Source organism: Nothoprocta perdicaria, unplaced genomic scaffold (genome assembly GCF_003342845.1).
Source record: "Nothoprocta perdicaria isolate Ctin4 unplaced genomic scaffold, notPer1 scaffold_161, whole genome shotgun sequence".
NCBI classification, from domain to species: domain Eukaryota; kingdom Metazoa; phylum Chordata; class Aves; order Tinamiformes; family Tinamidae; genus Nothoprocta; species Nothoprocta perdicaria.
In genome coordinates, this window is record NW_020454772.1 from 675,960 (window position 1) to 693,979 (window position 18,020).

An 18,020-nucleotide genomic window follows, 5' to 3' on the forward strand; every position below is an offset into this window, starting at 1 on the left:
ATAGCTAACCTTTGTAGAATAATTCAGTTTTATCAGGCTTGATTCATGCTAGTGATTTCAGTTTGTGAGTTACTGGTTTTGATTGGTCTGTCTGTGTTTTGAAATATAACAAAGGGAAAAGGAAGTATTGCATAGGATGAATCATACCTCGTTCTCACTGAAAGAGTAAGTTGAAAAAGATGGAATCAATTTGTCTCTGTGCATACCTGCGTGTGTGTGGCATGCACACGTGCCTGTGATACTTGTTTATATGCAGGCGTGTGTTTCTGTGTATTTGTTTGTACACAAGCATATGTCCTAACAGAAAACATTGTCTTATCACACCTTAAGTCTTAATAGATTCATATTCAGATTAGTTGAGATTAAGCAGCCTTGGAAAGGATTACAGAGCTTTAGTGACACTGATCTATGTTCCTAAGTGTGAGCTTTATTCCCTGTGGTCCAGCTTGAATTGCTTCCAACACAAGCTTCACTGTGCAGGAGAAGCTTTGGTGTTCTAGGCATTATTCACTGGCGGTGGTTGACTTTATTCAGTTAGTTCCAATTACATGCTTTAAGTTTTAATACTGTCAGCCTGAATCTGTCAATATATAGGTCAGATAACAGATTTCTAATAGAATAGGGGCTTTCTTCTTATTTCTGCTGTGTGTCGTGATGAAAAACATCAGGTTCAGTGCAATATGTAACTTAAGAGTATTAGAAAAGAAACTATAATGAAGCAAAATGTGTGGTTTTTTTTCTATTGAAAACATTAGCCATTCTATAGATAAAAGTGGAATAATGAAGTTCTACAGCATTCAGTAGTGGCTTAAATTATTTGCCCTCTTCACTGACAATATTCATTATTTATTTTTGAAAACCATTGATTCTACTTCATTTAGTTTTGCTCAGAAGAAAGTAAATTAGGAAACATGGAAGCTTTCATTGCCAGGTCAGCTCTGCAACAATGATTCAGATGGGTGAATTGCCAGCTGCGCATTGTCAATCTAGAGGAAAATGATTTGAAGAATGAATATGCCCACAGAAGGAGGTGAGCAAGTATCCATCCCATGTGTCCTTTCTCATCCACACATTGTATCATCCCAGCCACAAAAAAGAACAATATTCATGTTCAGTCACCAATGGAATTAGTTATGTCTTGCCATGATACCTTTTTATCATTGAACTACAAGTCGTTGAGCTCCAGGCAGAAATCACTGGGTGATTTCTACTGTCTGCATTAAACAGGAGATGAGATTAAACAGTTTTCATACTCCTTTTTGGTCTTTGATCTGTGACAAGGCATTCTCTTTTAACGGTCTGGAAGACTAGATTTTTCCATGCAGTGGTGCCAAAGCAAGCTGGGTGCCAAAGAAAACTGGGCTTGGGAGGAGTAGCATGAAGATGATTAAATATAATTATGAATGCATGTAACTGTGTAATTATAAAAAAAGTCACTTGCATTTCTAGGTCAATGTCTCAAGCTATGAAATGGAATAATATATACTGTTGACCAGTTGCAGACTTCCAGTGCATCCTGCCCTGAGAAATCGTTAACATGAGTTAGAAGTTTGATTACAGTACTATTTGTTACTTATATGTGTACAACATACAGTGGAGTTATTATTTATATGCATACCCTAAAAAGAGACCTCAAACAACTCCCCAACAATCTCGTTTTCTAATTTCAAGCTAGTTGTTTTCTACAAATTACTGTGCACTCAAACTAAAACAGCCTAAAATATAGAGCAGATTACCTATCTACTGTTCTGCTATACTATATATCCTCAAAATAATATGGTTTGCAGTCTAATTTACATCTTGAGACTGTCATCCTAATCATTCTTGCTTACCTTATGTAGCAACTTTGAAATCAAGATGTGTATTTAAAAATAGCTCTTGGTATACACAAATCATAATTATTCATGACAGCATAATTGTCCCATACTGCACAATGCCTAGAGAAGAGGTAATATCCAAGGAATACTGACTTCACCTTTCTCAGTAATGTGAAGATAGAGTTTAGGAATTAAGATTTTGGGTAATTTCTTAAAAATTAACCCTTTGACCAAGCTATTCACCCGTAAGCAGGTAGAAGGATCTATCAGTTCTGTGTGCCTGCTCTTTTTAACTGAAATGCTGATCAAAGAGCAGACATTTATTTAAAATTAATACTATGATGCATGCATTTCTCTCTGCCTACTGCATATGGTGAATAATAATTTATTGCTCTTGTATCACCATGTCTTCAAAGTATTTCTAGGCTTCTATATCAGAGCTGTATTACTGATTATATTGAGTCTAATAGCCAGTTGTCCTTGAGAGGCAATAGAAATACATACAGAAAGCAAGAAGGGCAATGATCTGATATTTTTAGTTATTAACTAATTTCTTGTGGTTCAGAGTTTAAGTGGACTTTAATCTCTGGATCAGATTGCCAGCTGGTTTGAGAGCTGGAAACTCTGAATATAAATAATAATAATTATTATATTATTATTACTATATTTTAATTCCATAGCCACTGGAAACTTTCATGAACCATAATATTAATAGAGGCCATGAAGAAAAACTGAACAGTGACATTCAGGCCTTTCATTCAGGACTTTCAACTCCAGATTTCCTAATAAATTACCTACTGTGTCTCTTAATTTCTGTGAAACTTGTGGACTCAGTAAAGAATTACTAAAATAATCTGTTTAATTACAGTAAAAGAATGAAATTCATAAAATTTGGGCAATAACTAAATATTTACAATTGTTTTGTGAATACAACTGAACGACTTTTAAAAGGGAGTATTTGTTTTCTTCCTTCTGTGGGTAGCTGGTATTCTGTGTTACAATGTATCCAAAAAAATATTCTCTTGAAGGAAGAGTTAGAAGCAAGGAGTTTGGCCTGGGGCTTTTCACAGAATCACAAACTCTTGAGCCAGTCAATGACCTTTAAATTGATTTTGATTTTTTGAGATGTGAGGTTTATCATCCATAACACTTTTGAACAAAGCCTTTTAATACCTGAATTTTCAAGGTGCTAGATTATTGCTAAGCCTCCTTAGAAAGCCTGTACATAAGGTTATCTTTATATTATGAAAACATATTGAAGGTAAGTTTTATATTGTCTAACCAGACAAAGAGCTTCTGCAGACATAACTGTAAATTCTACATCGTGTAGATTTTTCTCCATGCATTGAGATCTTGAGAATGACAATAAATGTGGAAAAAAATACAATAGTCCTTTTGTCAAATTACGATCCAGTTTACAGACACAGTTGTGCAGTACTCTGAGCGGTGAACACTAGATGTGTTTTGACATTGTACTTCACATCTAACCTACTGCTTTTTTTTTTTTTTTTTTTTTTTCCTCCCCTAAGGGGTAACCATAAGTGCAACCTCCACAAGTTTTAGTGGGTTAAAAAAAGATGTTACCTTCCTTAGAGGGTGGTGTTTAGGGAGAGATGCACAGTGAAACAGCACAAAGTAAAACCTTCATTCGTACACCATTTCCAGACAGAGCTCTGTCTAACCCAAGAGGCCTATATTTTTCAGAGCTGTCCTCACATATTTAATATCTGTGTAAAGCATGAATGTTTATAGTGGTGTGGCAGCAAAAAACCTGCTGCCTTAAGAACATTGCTTGTATTTTTTTTTTGGACAAAAGCAGCCAGTAAGTGATATTTCTTGAGAATCCAAACGTCTTTACTTTCATATCTACTAGTAGTAGATGTCTTAACAATGCCAGTATTTTAACAGAGATATCAGGTTAATTGTTAACTTCCGAGCATAATCACAAACTGAGAAAAATGAAGTCAGTGGTCCATCATGATAAGAAGTGGTGTTCCGTTATTTGAATTGGTGTCCTATTCATAGGAACAGTGAACCATCTCAGATACTAAGAAGTCATTTGTCCATGTTTAAGTGTGCTTTAAAATTGTGCTACTGTGAAAATGCTTCATGTCCTGTTAGTATGCTCAAAGGCTGCTTCATCACTGCTGTAGTTTGACAGGTCTAAACGAGGTTTAATATACTGCAGTGCAGTGTGGAGGCCAGGAGCAGAGTAAGCACCTCTTGACGTTTCACATTTCAGAAATAATAACAATTACCAGGTAGAATAATTACTAAGAAAGAAACAAAAATAGTCTTCAAAGCCATATTTCAGTTAGGTAGCAAGCTTGGAAGATGAATTAGTGGTGTTCAGGCCACTGGAACACAACTTGTTGTCTCAAAGAATTTGTGAAACACAAATTAATAACTTAAAATGGGACTTAACAAGGAATAGCGATACCTTAAGAAATGTTCAAGTGAATTATTGATCACCTCTTTATGATAGCTGACATGCTGTGAAAGCTTCAGGCTATTGAGTTACTTCAGGTTACCAATAATAGCAAGGAACATTAGCAGCTCATGCTACCGTGAGCCATGGACCCAAAGATTTCATTCAGCTCCAGGGAGCACTTGCAACAGGGCACTTGTATCTGAAAGGAAGGGTCCTGCTCACGGTAGTGTGTTCACGTCTGTCAGACTTGGAGGAAGCCTTAACGGAAAAGACACGGGTGATGGTGCTCTGAGAAGTGCAATGTTCCCTCTCCTGTGTACCCAGCTCTGGGTTTGGATCCCAGCTCAGGGATCCAAACATCTCTTTGGATGTTCTGAGACTCACACTGAATTCAAGAATCAAAGGTAGTCTAGATTAGGGTCATAAATGCTAAAAAATACTTTTTTCTTTTTTCTTGGTTTGTTTTCTGAAACTTGCAGATTGATTCATTTACAGGGTACTTGAAAAACACAGATTTATAAACAGTTTACGAAAAGTAATCCTCCCTCCCACTGAATTCACCTGATGGAAAAAGATGGGGAAAATGGTGTGTTCTTAAAAAGATAGGCAGAGACTTTAAGATTTCAGGCAGTTGTGTACATGTGCAGCTACCATTAATTTTTGTGAATTTTCTCTTTCTTTGGAAGAATTTGCACTGTAATCTGTAAGATCCTGTAGAATTCAGAAGTTTCAGAAATGTTACTTGGTAAAAATCTCTTTTAAGGATGTGGCTTACCAGAATCAAAGCAGCATAGCAATGCCTTCATCTTTTATTTAATCATCTTTTATATAATCATCTCCCATATGTATTTATGTGCTAAATGATTCACATTCAGCCACCTTTTGCCATGTTTCATCAGATCCTGTGACACTTATGGATTCATGTCAAACATACATCTGTAATTTTATTTCTAAACTCCAGCCTTCCATCCTTCGTTAAGTTTTACATTGTTTCCAAGATCTTTACAAAACTGTAGGGTAGGTTTTGCAGAGCACTTGCACTGCTCACATGCATGGTAATGAGATTTTTAAAAAATATGGGGTATTTTCTGGCATTCGAGGTACATGTGTTGGATTGTTGCTCTGTCTAGAATTAGCAAATCCAAATCCATGGTATCATAGAAAGTAAGTACGAAATGTCTGGTGCTATTTCCTTCTTCAGTTGCACATTTCTTATCATGATAGCACTGCAGGGGAGAAAGTGAGAAATTAGAAACTTCAGAACAGGCAGTAAAGGGGATCTCAGCAAGCTGAAGTGCAAAAGAAATGTGGAATACTAGCTTTTAACTTCACACTGCTCCAGAGAAGGTGGCCAAAACAGAAATTTGCATCAACCACATTAATACAAATAAAGAAAGCATTAAACTAAACTCTTAAAAAAAAAAAAAAAAAAAAGGTGATGGATTGTGATGTGGGGAGAAGACAATTTTGAGCTGTGAACTGAGAGAGAAAGATGCAATTATTAGGCCAGAGTCCTGGGAGCACAATTAGTGCTGCTCTCAAGAAATTGGCATCCATAAGCTATTCTTGTATGTCTTGTAATCTTGTAATCATATTTGTAGCAGCAGCTCATGGGACCCAAGACGGATTCTGAAGTCAGCTAAGAAAAAAATATCTACTCCTAAATGCATCCTGTCCTCCAAATACACTATATACTGCTCTGTGATAACATTTAATGCTTTCTCTCTCTAATACACTGAAATAAAGAGCAGAGGTGTCCCTCTAAGTTCAAAAGCCAAGGCAGATGAAGCTTAGAGGTTAGTTTTAAGATGCACATATTCAAGATTTAATGCATGAGAACTTTCCTTTTGCCTTCACCTTAATTCATCTTTCACTTACTGCTGCTAAATAGACAGTAACTCTTTAAATGGAAGTTCTGTTTAGCGTATCAGCAATGTTTCAGGTTCAAAAAGCCTCGCTCCTTAATTGATGCTATTGCAAATTCTCTATGTGGCAATCTAAAATAGAATTAGCTTGAATTAATTCACTCATGAATATCATTCACTTCATTCACTCGCTCATATTTAACTTGAACCGAACAATATCAGAAACACGAATTGCTCAAGGATATTTGCTTCAGACCGCTACTGCCCTTTAATTACCTAGTGAAAACTACTAGTGTGGTCACAGGGGCTCCCAACAAGCTTTCAGTATTCAAATACACTAGCATTCAAAATAATAGAAGGCTTTTTTTCTTTTTTTTTTCAGCACAGCAGGTAAAATAGTGGGATTTTAGATGGAAAATAAAGTTTTAGTTATGAATTCTGTCTAAAGAAAAAAGTCATAAAGTTGAAACATATCAGTACTGGATTGTGCTATACTGTTTTCTAAATCCTGTTTATTGTGTGAAATTAAATCAGTAAAAAAAAACAAAGGAGTTTTTTTTCCACTCTGGGTGGTGCCTACAAGCAGACAGTACATGACTGGCATGGGCTGAGCTTCCATAGTATGAGCAGAAGGAGTTAAGGCATCAGAGGGCCACAAGTTCACAAGGATAGAGAAAAGACTACATCTGAGGGTGAATTAATCTCATCTGCAGAATATGTCAAATGAGGCAAAATGAGGGGAGATAAGTCTCTTTGAAGAGGTTGCACAGAATGATGCAATGTTCCTCATTTTATTCTCTTAGGAAACAAAGCTGAAATCAGGTTATGCATACAAAGTCATTTCTGCTTGATGTCCTGTGTCCGTTGCTATTGAAGAAGGATGTCTATTGCCATCTGTAAAAAGAAAGCAGAAGCAGGGCTTAGTAAGGCCCTACTGTAATCTTAAAGCATAACAAACTTCAATTTTATGTAATGGAAGCAAGTACTGGGATAATTTTTTTTGTGGCCATCTGTATAATACAAGCCAATATGATAGGAGACAGTCATGAAATAAAATCTCAGACCAACACTTTGAAAGGAAATAATTGCTAAAAGAACATGTTGAAAGAAAAAGAAAAAGAAAAAGAAAAAGAAAAAGAAAAAGAAAAAGAAAAAGAAAAAGAAAAAGAAAAAGAAAAAGAAAAAGAAAAAGAAAAGCAGATCTATCGTGAACATTCTCCAAATCACAGTATCTCATTATACGTTTCTCTTTCATAGCATGAGGATGACCAAAGACAGTTCAGTGTGAATCAGCTGTTGGAATATACTTGTGCTTGGAGACTGACTCGGTAAGAACATGAGTATTTTGCAATATCTGTGTTTCATTGTGTGTGTATTCTCCATAGGAGAATTCTCTACAGGTGCTTGCAGACCTTACTGGTTGCATGTCAGAAATTACTGGCTATTTATAAACTTGCATATTTTTTCCCAATTCTCTGCTTTCTAATTCTGTGAATGTTTCATTAGAGTTCTTATGGTTCATAAAGTTCATAAAGTGCATGTCTCTCTAATGTTCACTGAAGACCCACCTGGTTTCCTAAGCGCATGACCCAATTTTTTATTTTATTCCCTACCACAAAAGGATTGAATCAATCATATGTTCTCTATATGCATCGTTTATTCACACTTATTTCTTGTGATATAAAGTATGTGACCTTTTGCATAGTCAAGAGCATCTTCTAAGGGAATATGTGATAAAAGTTGTTGAGTTTCAAATCAAGTACATGACAAGATTTTTCTCTGATAGTGTAGGACAATGAACAACAAATAGCATAGGTAATAAATAATTCCTTCCTTCATCTACAAGTACAATCATTGTTTTTTAACTAACTACTGAAAAAGTAAAGGCAGAACTACATTTGTTCACTTTTTCTTACAAGTCCCAAGGATTGTTGATGAGTGGGAAAAAAATGCCTCCAGCAGCAAGGGCATGGAAATACCTGTGCTCAGGTCCCAGGCTCTCAAATTCATTACTAAACTAGCTGAGGGGAGAAAAAGCTTTGTAGTTAAGTAAAAAAGTTTGCTGACTATAATATGCAGGGTAGTAAAAGCAGGAGCTGCCAGTCATTAATTGTAGAAGGACTTTACTGAGTTGACTATGTGATAAAATGGCAGATAAATTCTGAGAAGATAAATGTATATCACATGGTCTTGTGTTGGCTTTTGCCACCAAGAATGAGTTCTTAGGTTTATAATAAATAGTTTTGAAAGTCAGCTTGGTGCACGGTGGCTGCTAGAAATATTAAATAAATGGTTGGAATTACTACGAAAGAATGAGAAAAAACAAGAAACTATGTTATGTCACAGTGTAAATGTATGGTGTATATGTATCTTGAATATTGCATGCAGTTCTAGTTCTCCCATTTCAAATAGGATGTAATACAATTTGAGAAAGTGAAGGGGAGCGAGAATGAACAAAGGCATGCAATGCCCTCCATGTGAAAAACATATAAATAACCTAAGATTCTTCATCCTGATCAAGAGCTAGTAGAAGATGGCTATTTCATCGAGAAAAGTCTCTAAAAGCTATGCGGAGCTCAAAGAATGTGCATAGAAAAGGATAATACACTGTATCTTGCTGTGCAGGAATAAGGCAACACCAGCTGAAAGTACTAGATTTAAAACATGCAAGAGTAGGCATTTTTTTATATTAGAACTAATAAAGCATTGGAGATCTTTGCCATGTCACATCAGGATAATTAAAGTTTTCATAGGTTCAAAAAATAGCAAGGCAAACAGAGAACAGATTATATGTGGAGCTAGTTTATTCAGGGGCTGCTTTCTGCAGGCTGTGTCCATGGCATCCTGTGCCTCGCAGGGCTCCCTGTCTTGTCAGAGTCTTAGCGTCCTTGCAGTTGGACCTGTGCCATCAACATCTCTCCATGTGCTCAAGACTCACTCTGGGGCATGCATTGCACACACTCCATGTCATGATACAGAAACTCTTTGAGTTAGGTTGGGCATTTTAAACTGAAAACTCTTTTTAAGAATGAAGACCTTAATGCCTTAGTAGACCATTAGATCTACAGTGGGGCTGGAGAAGACTCTCAGTGAATGTGGTGCAGTGTGTACATGACTGTTTCTCTCAGCTAGCCCCAAGTGTTGTGAGCATAAGCCTTTCTGCACTTCTTAACATAGCAATTAAAAATCACTCCTTCAAGCAAATTTCTTCAGCCGTGTTCATGTATTGTTTTTCCCCATTATAGTCAACTAGTTTGAGTTGAAAGCCCTGGCACACTTATGCTTAGAGAGGACTTGAATTTAAAGTATCACCAAAGTTAGAATCAGGTGAGCTCTACAGTGAAGAGGAGCTCTTATTCCTGTAAACAGCTGCCACAGTGTGTGCGTGTGTGTGTATATATGTTTGTTGTTGTGGGTAGGTCAGTCAGCAATACCACACCTTGTCATAACAGCAGTGTGGGATACAACATGTCACGTCTTCGTGCCTCTTCTGTACTGGGAGGTACGTTTGCAGCACATCATATATTTATATTTAGAGAGGAGTGCAACAGCTATGGAGAGGTAGTGGAATGGCCTGAATACACGCTATACAAATCTGCTTGGCATATGGCAAGGTGGCAGATTACCTTCTCATAATGTTGTATCTTCAGAGCTATGAGCATCTAGGTTAGCTAAATTAAATAATGCTCAGGATTGTCTCAATGTACTGCAGTTACATTTCTGATGGTAGCATACAAACATCAGTGTCTTATAGAACCTACTGAATGAGATGGTTACCATCTGCTTAGATCCAGCAGGGAAGGGAAAAGGATTGTTTTGGCTTTCTTGAAATGAAGTAAAAAAGAACAAACTGGAGCCTGATCTCTGTTTATATCTAGATCTCTGTTTATGTCTGCTGTCTCAGACAAGTGTATAACAAATGAAACCAGCCGCATCTGCATTGCTGCTTTCACTGATAGTCATAGTTTGAAAATCAAACCTAATGTAAATCATCAAATGTGTCAGCAGAACTGTACTTATTGTAGTGGGGCTGAATTTGGCCCATAATCTCTGACATCAAGCTGACAATAAATATGACATGGTGGCTAATCTGACACTTGCAGTTAGGCAGAGCTTGTTTAGGCAGCCTGGTGATAAATGGCCCCTTGGAAAGGAAACCTGGCAATATTCCACAGAGGGTGCCACTGCCAGGAAAATAAAAAAAATAAGTGCTGTATCTGTTCACTGTTTGTGACTCTGCTTTCTCCCAAATAGCCCAGCCAGGATCCAAAACTGACTCTCCTAAGTTATTGATGATTTTCTTTTCAAAAATCTTTTACTATATACTGTGCTGAAAGATCCAAGGGACCCTCCCAAAGAAACACTTGAATGTTCATGCATTATTTACCATTGCCCTATGTATACACATTTATCAGAGATGTGTTTGTATGTTACATATGAGTATTAATTATCTAGCAGCCAAAGATCCAGAATAGTAGTCATAGAGATAGTCCGATCATTTTTTGTTGACATGTTTTTCCTATGTATTTTCCTAATGTAAAATTATGGCTGCTTTATAAATAAAATTCTCTAGAGTGAGATAAAATGATGGGAAACACACTAGATTTTTGAATTAGTATTATAACTTAGGAATTTTTTCTGAAAAGTCTATTTAGTCCAAGGATGTTAACAACCATGCTTACATGTATACGTCAAGGCAGTGGGGTTAGAATCTTACATGTAGAATTACCTCTGAGTTTGGAAATATTATGAAAAAGACATAATGCCTCGAGAGTTGCTCAAAGCAAAGTAACAACTTGTATTATCTACAATATAACAGGATTACCGGAGGACCTGCAGGATACTAACTGCCTGGCTAGATAAGACTAGTGCAAGGTTGCAAATACAAAACTCTAAAGGCAAAGCCATCTGTAGGGGGAGGTGAATATTAGGCATCTACAGGGAATTTTACCATGGTATTAACATCTGAAATTATTCTATTTGATAAATTTTAGTAGACTGAGTCTATTTCCTTCTCTTCACATATAATACATGATAATCCAACCATGTGCTGTGCAAACAGTACCCTGGATGATGTCTGTAACTCTAATCTCCAATTGCTCACTTAGCCTGACTTATGGATAGATGGATGGCACAAAAACATCCTATGCAAATCTTGGATTTGGTCCAAAGCAAACAGATATCTATGTGATTTTCAGCTACCAGTCTGCAGTTGGGGGAAAATTCCTTCCAAGTCCTTTGGAGAGAGAAAATATTAATGAAAAGGAGAGTATATAGGAGAAAAATAAAGTGGTAGAGCAAAACAATAAATCAAAAAAAAAAAAAAAAAAACACTGAGGAAGGAGTGTAAATTTGAAACTTCCATTTTTCTTACTAGCTCACATACTACCTGATACCTACCACAAAGTACTGTCAAGGCAATAATGCAATAAGATGGTGTCTTAGCAGGGAATAAGTTAGTCATTTTGTTTGAGTGGGAATTAAGATTTCCCTCTCTGCAGCTGAATATTCAGTGCTAGAAGAGGCTTCAAAAGTGTGCTTCTGAGCACAATAATGATAGCCAGGGTTTAATAGGCAACATTTTCATTTTTTCCAGCCCACAAGGAAATATTAACTAGAATCTCACTGCACAGTAGGATTAGGAGCAGAAAGAGACAAAAATGTTATTTAAAAAGTCTGATTCTGCTTGTATGTTGGAGCTTTTGGTTGTAAAGGGATGAGGCTTATTGCAGTAGCTTCAGTCTTGCAATTTGATTTAGAAAGTTTGTATTCCTGTTAAGAACCCTACTGAATTTAGTGATGCTTTGTGGAGGCATAGCAGACTGCGTGTATACATTTTGTGATCATATTTGTAGCTTAAAGGTAGCACAGTATTATAGCATGGCAGAGGTCTCCATACAGGAGGAATATCAGTTAAACCATTTTCCACAACTGGATGGAATGGCAAAGAAAATAAATCTATACCTTAACTAATAGTAGATTAAAAGCAGCCACTGAAATGGTTTGAAAATGTCAACATCAGAAATGTAAGTAAAAAAAGTGTAATGATTTTCATGGCAATGGTGCCCCTTTTACTAATGCACATTTTCATACATGTTACTTAATAGGGACTTTTGAACTGTAGAGATTTTCCAGATGTTTTGCAGATGTTTTGCATGATTCTCTGCAGCTTTATACAATATGTGAAGTGATTTGGGCTGAATGTTACATGATGTCCATAAACAGTTGTATTATATCCATAAAATCACCATTAGTCAAATTATATATGATTATTAAATGTGAAAAAGGCCTGTTCTTTTTATCCATCCATTTGCTATTAATTTGATGTTTTCTTCTTTCCGATTTCCAGGCAGAACCTTATCTCGATTATTATGAAATACAGAGATCAAGTGGAGTATTTATGGCAAAATGAGGTATTTATTCTCAGTTTGTTATACCAGAAAAGCATTAACTTCCATGTGAATGTTATCTAATTATTAATCTGTCTTAGGTGAAATTAAAGAGAATTTTAATTAAAGCTGTTTAACCTGGCTTGGAAAAGTTATAAATTCTTTTAATAAAATTTGACTTGAGATTAAGAAAAAAGTGCTACCAATTTAAAATGTCCAAGGTGACTGTTTCATAGTATAAAGGAACCTGTAAATAAAACCAGGACTGTTTTGTTTGACAGTTTAGTGGTGGAAGTTAGCAAAGATATACATATATATATATACTCGTATATATAGTATACTATACACCATGTTATAGTATATATACTATATAATATAGTATATATTTTAGCAAAAATTGTCCCTAATTTTGTAAACACACAAGAAAGTGTTAACTACTTAAGATATATGTTCAAGCATGAGATTGTTTGAAGGGTTAGATTAAAAGCTTTCTTTTAAAATTTTGAGGACTGCTCCATGCTCGAAGGAAATCTTAGGAAATCTTCTCTGCTAACTATTGTTTTAGGCAGAATTTGAACTCAAAAGGACAAATATATATTTTATTTGTAAGACGCCAAATGGTTATTTGTTTTGAGTTTTGGGTTGTGATATAACTGTCTTTTTAGGAGTTGGAACTGTCAAGAAAACAGAATTTTTTTGTTTTAAAAAAATCAGAAATATGCATGTAGTGGCAGGGAGATATTCTAATGCATGTATTGCAGAGTATTATAACTGATTGTGCTAATGGTTTGGGTTTTTTTAATGTAAATCAAAATATAAATGTCACCTATAATGAAGTTCAGATTTTGATATTTCTGGATATTCTTGGTATTTTTATTTTGAATAGCCAGAAAGTGTATACGCATAAATATATGTTTCTGTAGAAGTGTGTTTATATATGTATGTGAGTACTCACATACATATATATTTGTGCATATGTATATTAATACATGGAAACACACCCATATGTAAAAATGTACACAAATGCATATATACGTATATATGTAAATAAATATATTTAGATAAAAATAGTCTACATTTTTGTGCAAATCTTTTACACTTCGTTTGTAGAATGCACACATATTTAAGATCTGTCAACTTGTGCCGAATTCCAAAGCAGGGCTCTGATTTTGATGCTGGGTAAACATTCACTGAAATTTATTTCTGTGAGCAAACTCTAAAGGGAAACTATTTAGTATGTAACATGTGATGGAAGCCTTTGGGAAAAATAAGGTCTCGGAATTCCAAAGTGTGTGTGTGCGTGTGTGTGTGTGTGTTTGTGTGTATATATTTTTTTAGATATATATATAGCTTTACTGAATAAGACTCGTGAGTTTAGTTACTCACATTCACTTGAAATGGTAGAGCCTAAAGTAAAAAGATTTCAAAAGCAAAGGGAGCTGTAATCTCAAACCCTCTCTCTTAAATGGAGCTCTCTTAAGTTTGTTTTTGCCTTTCGTTTTGCTCAAGACTTTTATCTTGAGTAGGCAATTATTTGAGATTGTTAACGTATTTATAAAGGGAAGACAGGACACTTCTGAAATATTCATGTCATGCAACAAATGTGTGTTTTGCTCTAGAGCTAAATTTCTTCATAGTTAATAAAATATATATACTTTTAACAAGATGCTATCTGCACCAGAACACTGAAAAAAGTTCATGTGAATTGATTAAACGAGCAGGATTGCAAGTTAATGACATATGTTAAATAACCATGCAAATGTTTTTATTCAAGAGTATCATAATTTATGGAATTTTTTCAAGCCTTTAATAATGAGAACTAGTGTTACTGGTTTGCTTTAATAAATGGCTTGAAAAATTACGGTTCAATAATAAGTTATAATCATGACTTTATAGTAAAGGAATGAAACAAGAGAATGAGAACTCCTGAGTCATTATCTGAATTCCAAATTGTTTATTTTACATGAAGACTAATTAAATCAATTGAAGAAGATTTTAAATTTTGATCTCTGTAACTTCTTCTCATCCCAAGGTTAGACAGAAATAATTCTGTTGATTTTCAAAATCAAGACTCATTGCAGTGGGAGACTTGGGATGCTTCTTCTGATCCACTGCAATCCACCCTCAGTGCATTGGTAACTTCAGACCCATGGGAGTTACCCATGTAAAGTAACTTCAGTGCCTATATACATGCTTAAATTTGTGCTCATTTAACATGCAGTTTTATTCTGACAGGTCTTGAGGGCTTCCATTAAGAAACCCCAAATTCCCTCATTCAAGGGTGTCTGTTAAAAATTCTTGAGATACTTATTCCTGATCTCTGACTACTGGTAAACCCACTGTCCCTAGCGTTAGTAACCAATAATGAATAATTGACAACCTCATTTTGTGATGGATAATACTTTTACAAAATGAAAAGGCAACTAAAGAAAAATTGGCATAGAATTGATGCTGTTGGAAATGAAATATGTAGGTTTTTCCTAAAGGGCATGTGGAGTCAGACAGACATTCTGAGTGCCCTGGGAATCATTTGGCATGCACTTCACTTTGAGATCTACTCAAAATACACCATTTAAGAAAACTTCCTAACTTATGCAGTGTAGAAGATAACTTTTTCTAGTGAGTGTAGGAGTCCTAGAATGAAGTAGTGTATTTATCATATAAATAAGCATCAAAATATCCTTCAAAGGTTCTGCTGGTCTTTAAATATAGAGAGGAAAAAATAAATACATTTTGGTTTATGTCTTTAGGGACGACTTCTGTCAGGAAGTATACTACTACTCTACTGCCCTATTCAAGCAGTACCCCTATAGTGCCAGTATTCCACTCAAAATTAGTTCTCTCTCTATATGTGTTATTTTATACACCTAAAATTCTGTGTGTGTGCGCTAATAATCCATATCCACATATGAAGAAGAAAGACATTGAATTAAAAAATAATTAACTTCTTTTTTTTTGTACAAAACTGTATGTATATGTGTATCAACATAAACACTTTTATATGAGCTGGTTTACTGTGCAGTTGTATTCTTCACAACTGCATACTAAACCTGTCTACTTACAGTTTTTTTGTCCTTGTTATAGGTGATAACAAAGCCATCCTATTTTTAGAAGTCCCTGCTTCTATTGGCAGTGTGTATGTTCATGGAGAGGAAGATTTGAAAGAGTTCAGTTTAAAAATCCAAGTTATAGGAAATAAACATGAGAAAGGAAAATAAGGCTCCTTGTAATTTGCCAGAAGGGTGAATCAGGTTCAGACTGAAGAAAGATCCACGGTTTTCAGACCTGTTGCTTCCCCTCCAAAACCTGTAATATGGAAAGGTTTATTTATTTTAAGTCTACATATATATTTAAAAAAATGCTTACATTTAAAAGAATTCTGATATTTGATGATAATTTATCTAATTTATTAGTGCTTTAATTTTACTGAAGGCAGTTAAACATGGTGCAGGTAAACTCAACAAATTTTGTGCTTACTTTTCTTAGTGACAGGTATTAGCTTTCTCAGTACAATTCAGTTATAGACCATGAACTTACAAATAGTAAGTTCATCTTGGTGAAATTTTTCTTTTTCAGACATAGAAATAGATGAGCTATATAAATAGTTCTATCAGTACATAGACATGCTGCAGCTGACTAAAAGGATATCAATACTGGAACATGAAGAATATGTAATAGAGGAGCTTCTGCTTGTACAGGGAATGTATTTTAAGCTTTTAGAAGATCATAAATGCACAGGTGCATGAAGATGTGTGTGTTTTGTTTTTTGTTTTTTTCTGTCTTTTTATTTTGCTAAATATAGGATATTTGATATTTATGGTGATGGCAATTCCTTTGGGATGCAATTTTGTTATCAAATCAAAGAGTATGCTTTAGGTGTTTTATCTAGGTGTTTTTTATGGTAATATTCAAAAATCTCAGTTTGTTATCTACATGATTTAGGATTTTTTGGAAAAAAAGGAAAAAAAAAACAATTATTTGAAAGCTAATTGCGAAGTATTGAATACACATGTGTCAGATAATGCAGCCTGTCACAACCACTCTTTTTAGGGAAAGTGGATCTCTGCCACGTCTCGTAGAGAAAAGAGTAGTAGAAAACAGTGGGGATAAACTCACAGTTGCATGAAAGCCTCAGAATGTTTATGAATCATTTGAGTATGAGATTCCTCAAAAATTCCTTTGCAATATTTGTATACCTCAAACCAATATTTTGCCTCTGAAAGACCTAGTATGACACAATTTTCAGGAAGGCACGCTTCCTAGAAGGTACCTGGGCTTTGACAAAAAATATGCTGTCGTTGAGAAACTACTAATGACTAGCAATCTCAATATGCTTTATCAGTCTCAGTTTGATGCATGATGGTTTTGAGTTTTGGATGATGAGGTGTAGATACAGTTTTCTGCATGCATGCTGTCAAGATATAGCAAGGTGCTTGTATTAAATAGTATGCCTTTGTTTTCTTATTATTTCTTTCTTTCTTTCTCTTCATCAACAGCATGGAGTGAGTAATGTGATTGAGGCAGCTAAAACAATCTGCAGTGCCCTCTGCTTTGTGGAAACCAGAGACATCACTGATGCAGTCAAGAAACTCCGTGCAGTGCTGCTAGCGAAAGCACAGGTAAAAAAGTGCACTGAAGCCCTGAAGCATGCTGGCATCCTATTTTATTTTTTATAATAGAGCTTGAGCAGGTGACATTCATGTTCTGACGGATCAAGCTGATGGACCACTGGACTGTCTTGCTGCTTGTTTCCTCTGTGACAAATATTAGGATGAGGCAGCAGAAGAAAAGAAAGAAGATTGTGGAGAGTGTGGCAAGCTAAATAGCAGAGGCACTGTCCTATGGTTAAATCTAACTGATAAACTTCTATGGCTGTTGTTTCCATTTCCACCAAGCATGCAAATCTCAGCTTTGCCAAATATTATTCAAATCATGACATTTCCAAGTAATCGAGTTTCATACTTTTAACATAGGCTGGTAACAATAAAAACAACAGTTCTTCTGTAATTGTCATGTCTTAGGATAGAAATTCTTTTATTATTTGTATAGAGAAAGCCCAACTTAATATAAATTTGATTTTAGCTGTAATCTTTATTGTTAAAAACACTAAAATGGGATTCCTAAAGGTAACTATAAAATGGAGAATAGAGACTTTGTAGGGCAGTTTTTGTTTTCAGTTTTTCCACCAGCCCTTTTGCTATGACCTTGGACTAGTCACTAAGGACCTGATGTGCAGAGATTCTGAGCACCTAAAAATTAATTTGAAGTCAGCATCTGGAAATTATAAGTTCTCAGCACATCTGAAAATCAAGCCATTAATCATTTGGATTTTAGCCTGGTGTAACCTTACTTCCTGCTAAATCTTTCCCTTGTAATGAAATTCCACTTCAAGCTTTTTAAAAATTTAGTAACATACTAAGTTTTTTCTTTCTTTCTTTCTTTCTTTCTTTCTTTCTTTCTTTCTTTCTTTCTTTCTTTCTTTCTTTCTTTCTTTCTTTCTTTCTTTCTTTCTTTCTTT

General features: G+C 35.2%; 1 protein-coding gene across 1 annotated transcript in view; it reads left to right on the forward strand.

The window, feature by feature from the left end:
- PIK3C2G (phosphatidylinositol-4-phosphate 3-kinase catalytic subunit type 2 gamma) overlaps positions 1 to 18,020 on the forward strand; it is a 262,575-nt gene that overhangs the window by 84,217 nt on the left and 160,338 nt on the right. The window contains exons 8-10 of the mRNA XM_026035575.1: positions 7,371 to 7,441; positions 12,463 to 12,526; positions 16,999 to 17,121. Coding sequence (XP_025891360.1) covers positions 7,371 to 7,441; positions 12,463 to 12,526; positions 16,999 to 17,121 — 258 coding nt within the window. The remainder of the gene's footprint in view (positions 1 to 7,370; positions 7,442 to 12,462; positions 12,527 to 16,998; positions 17,122 to 18,020) is intronic.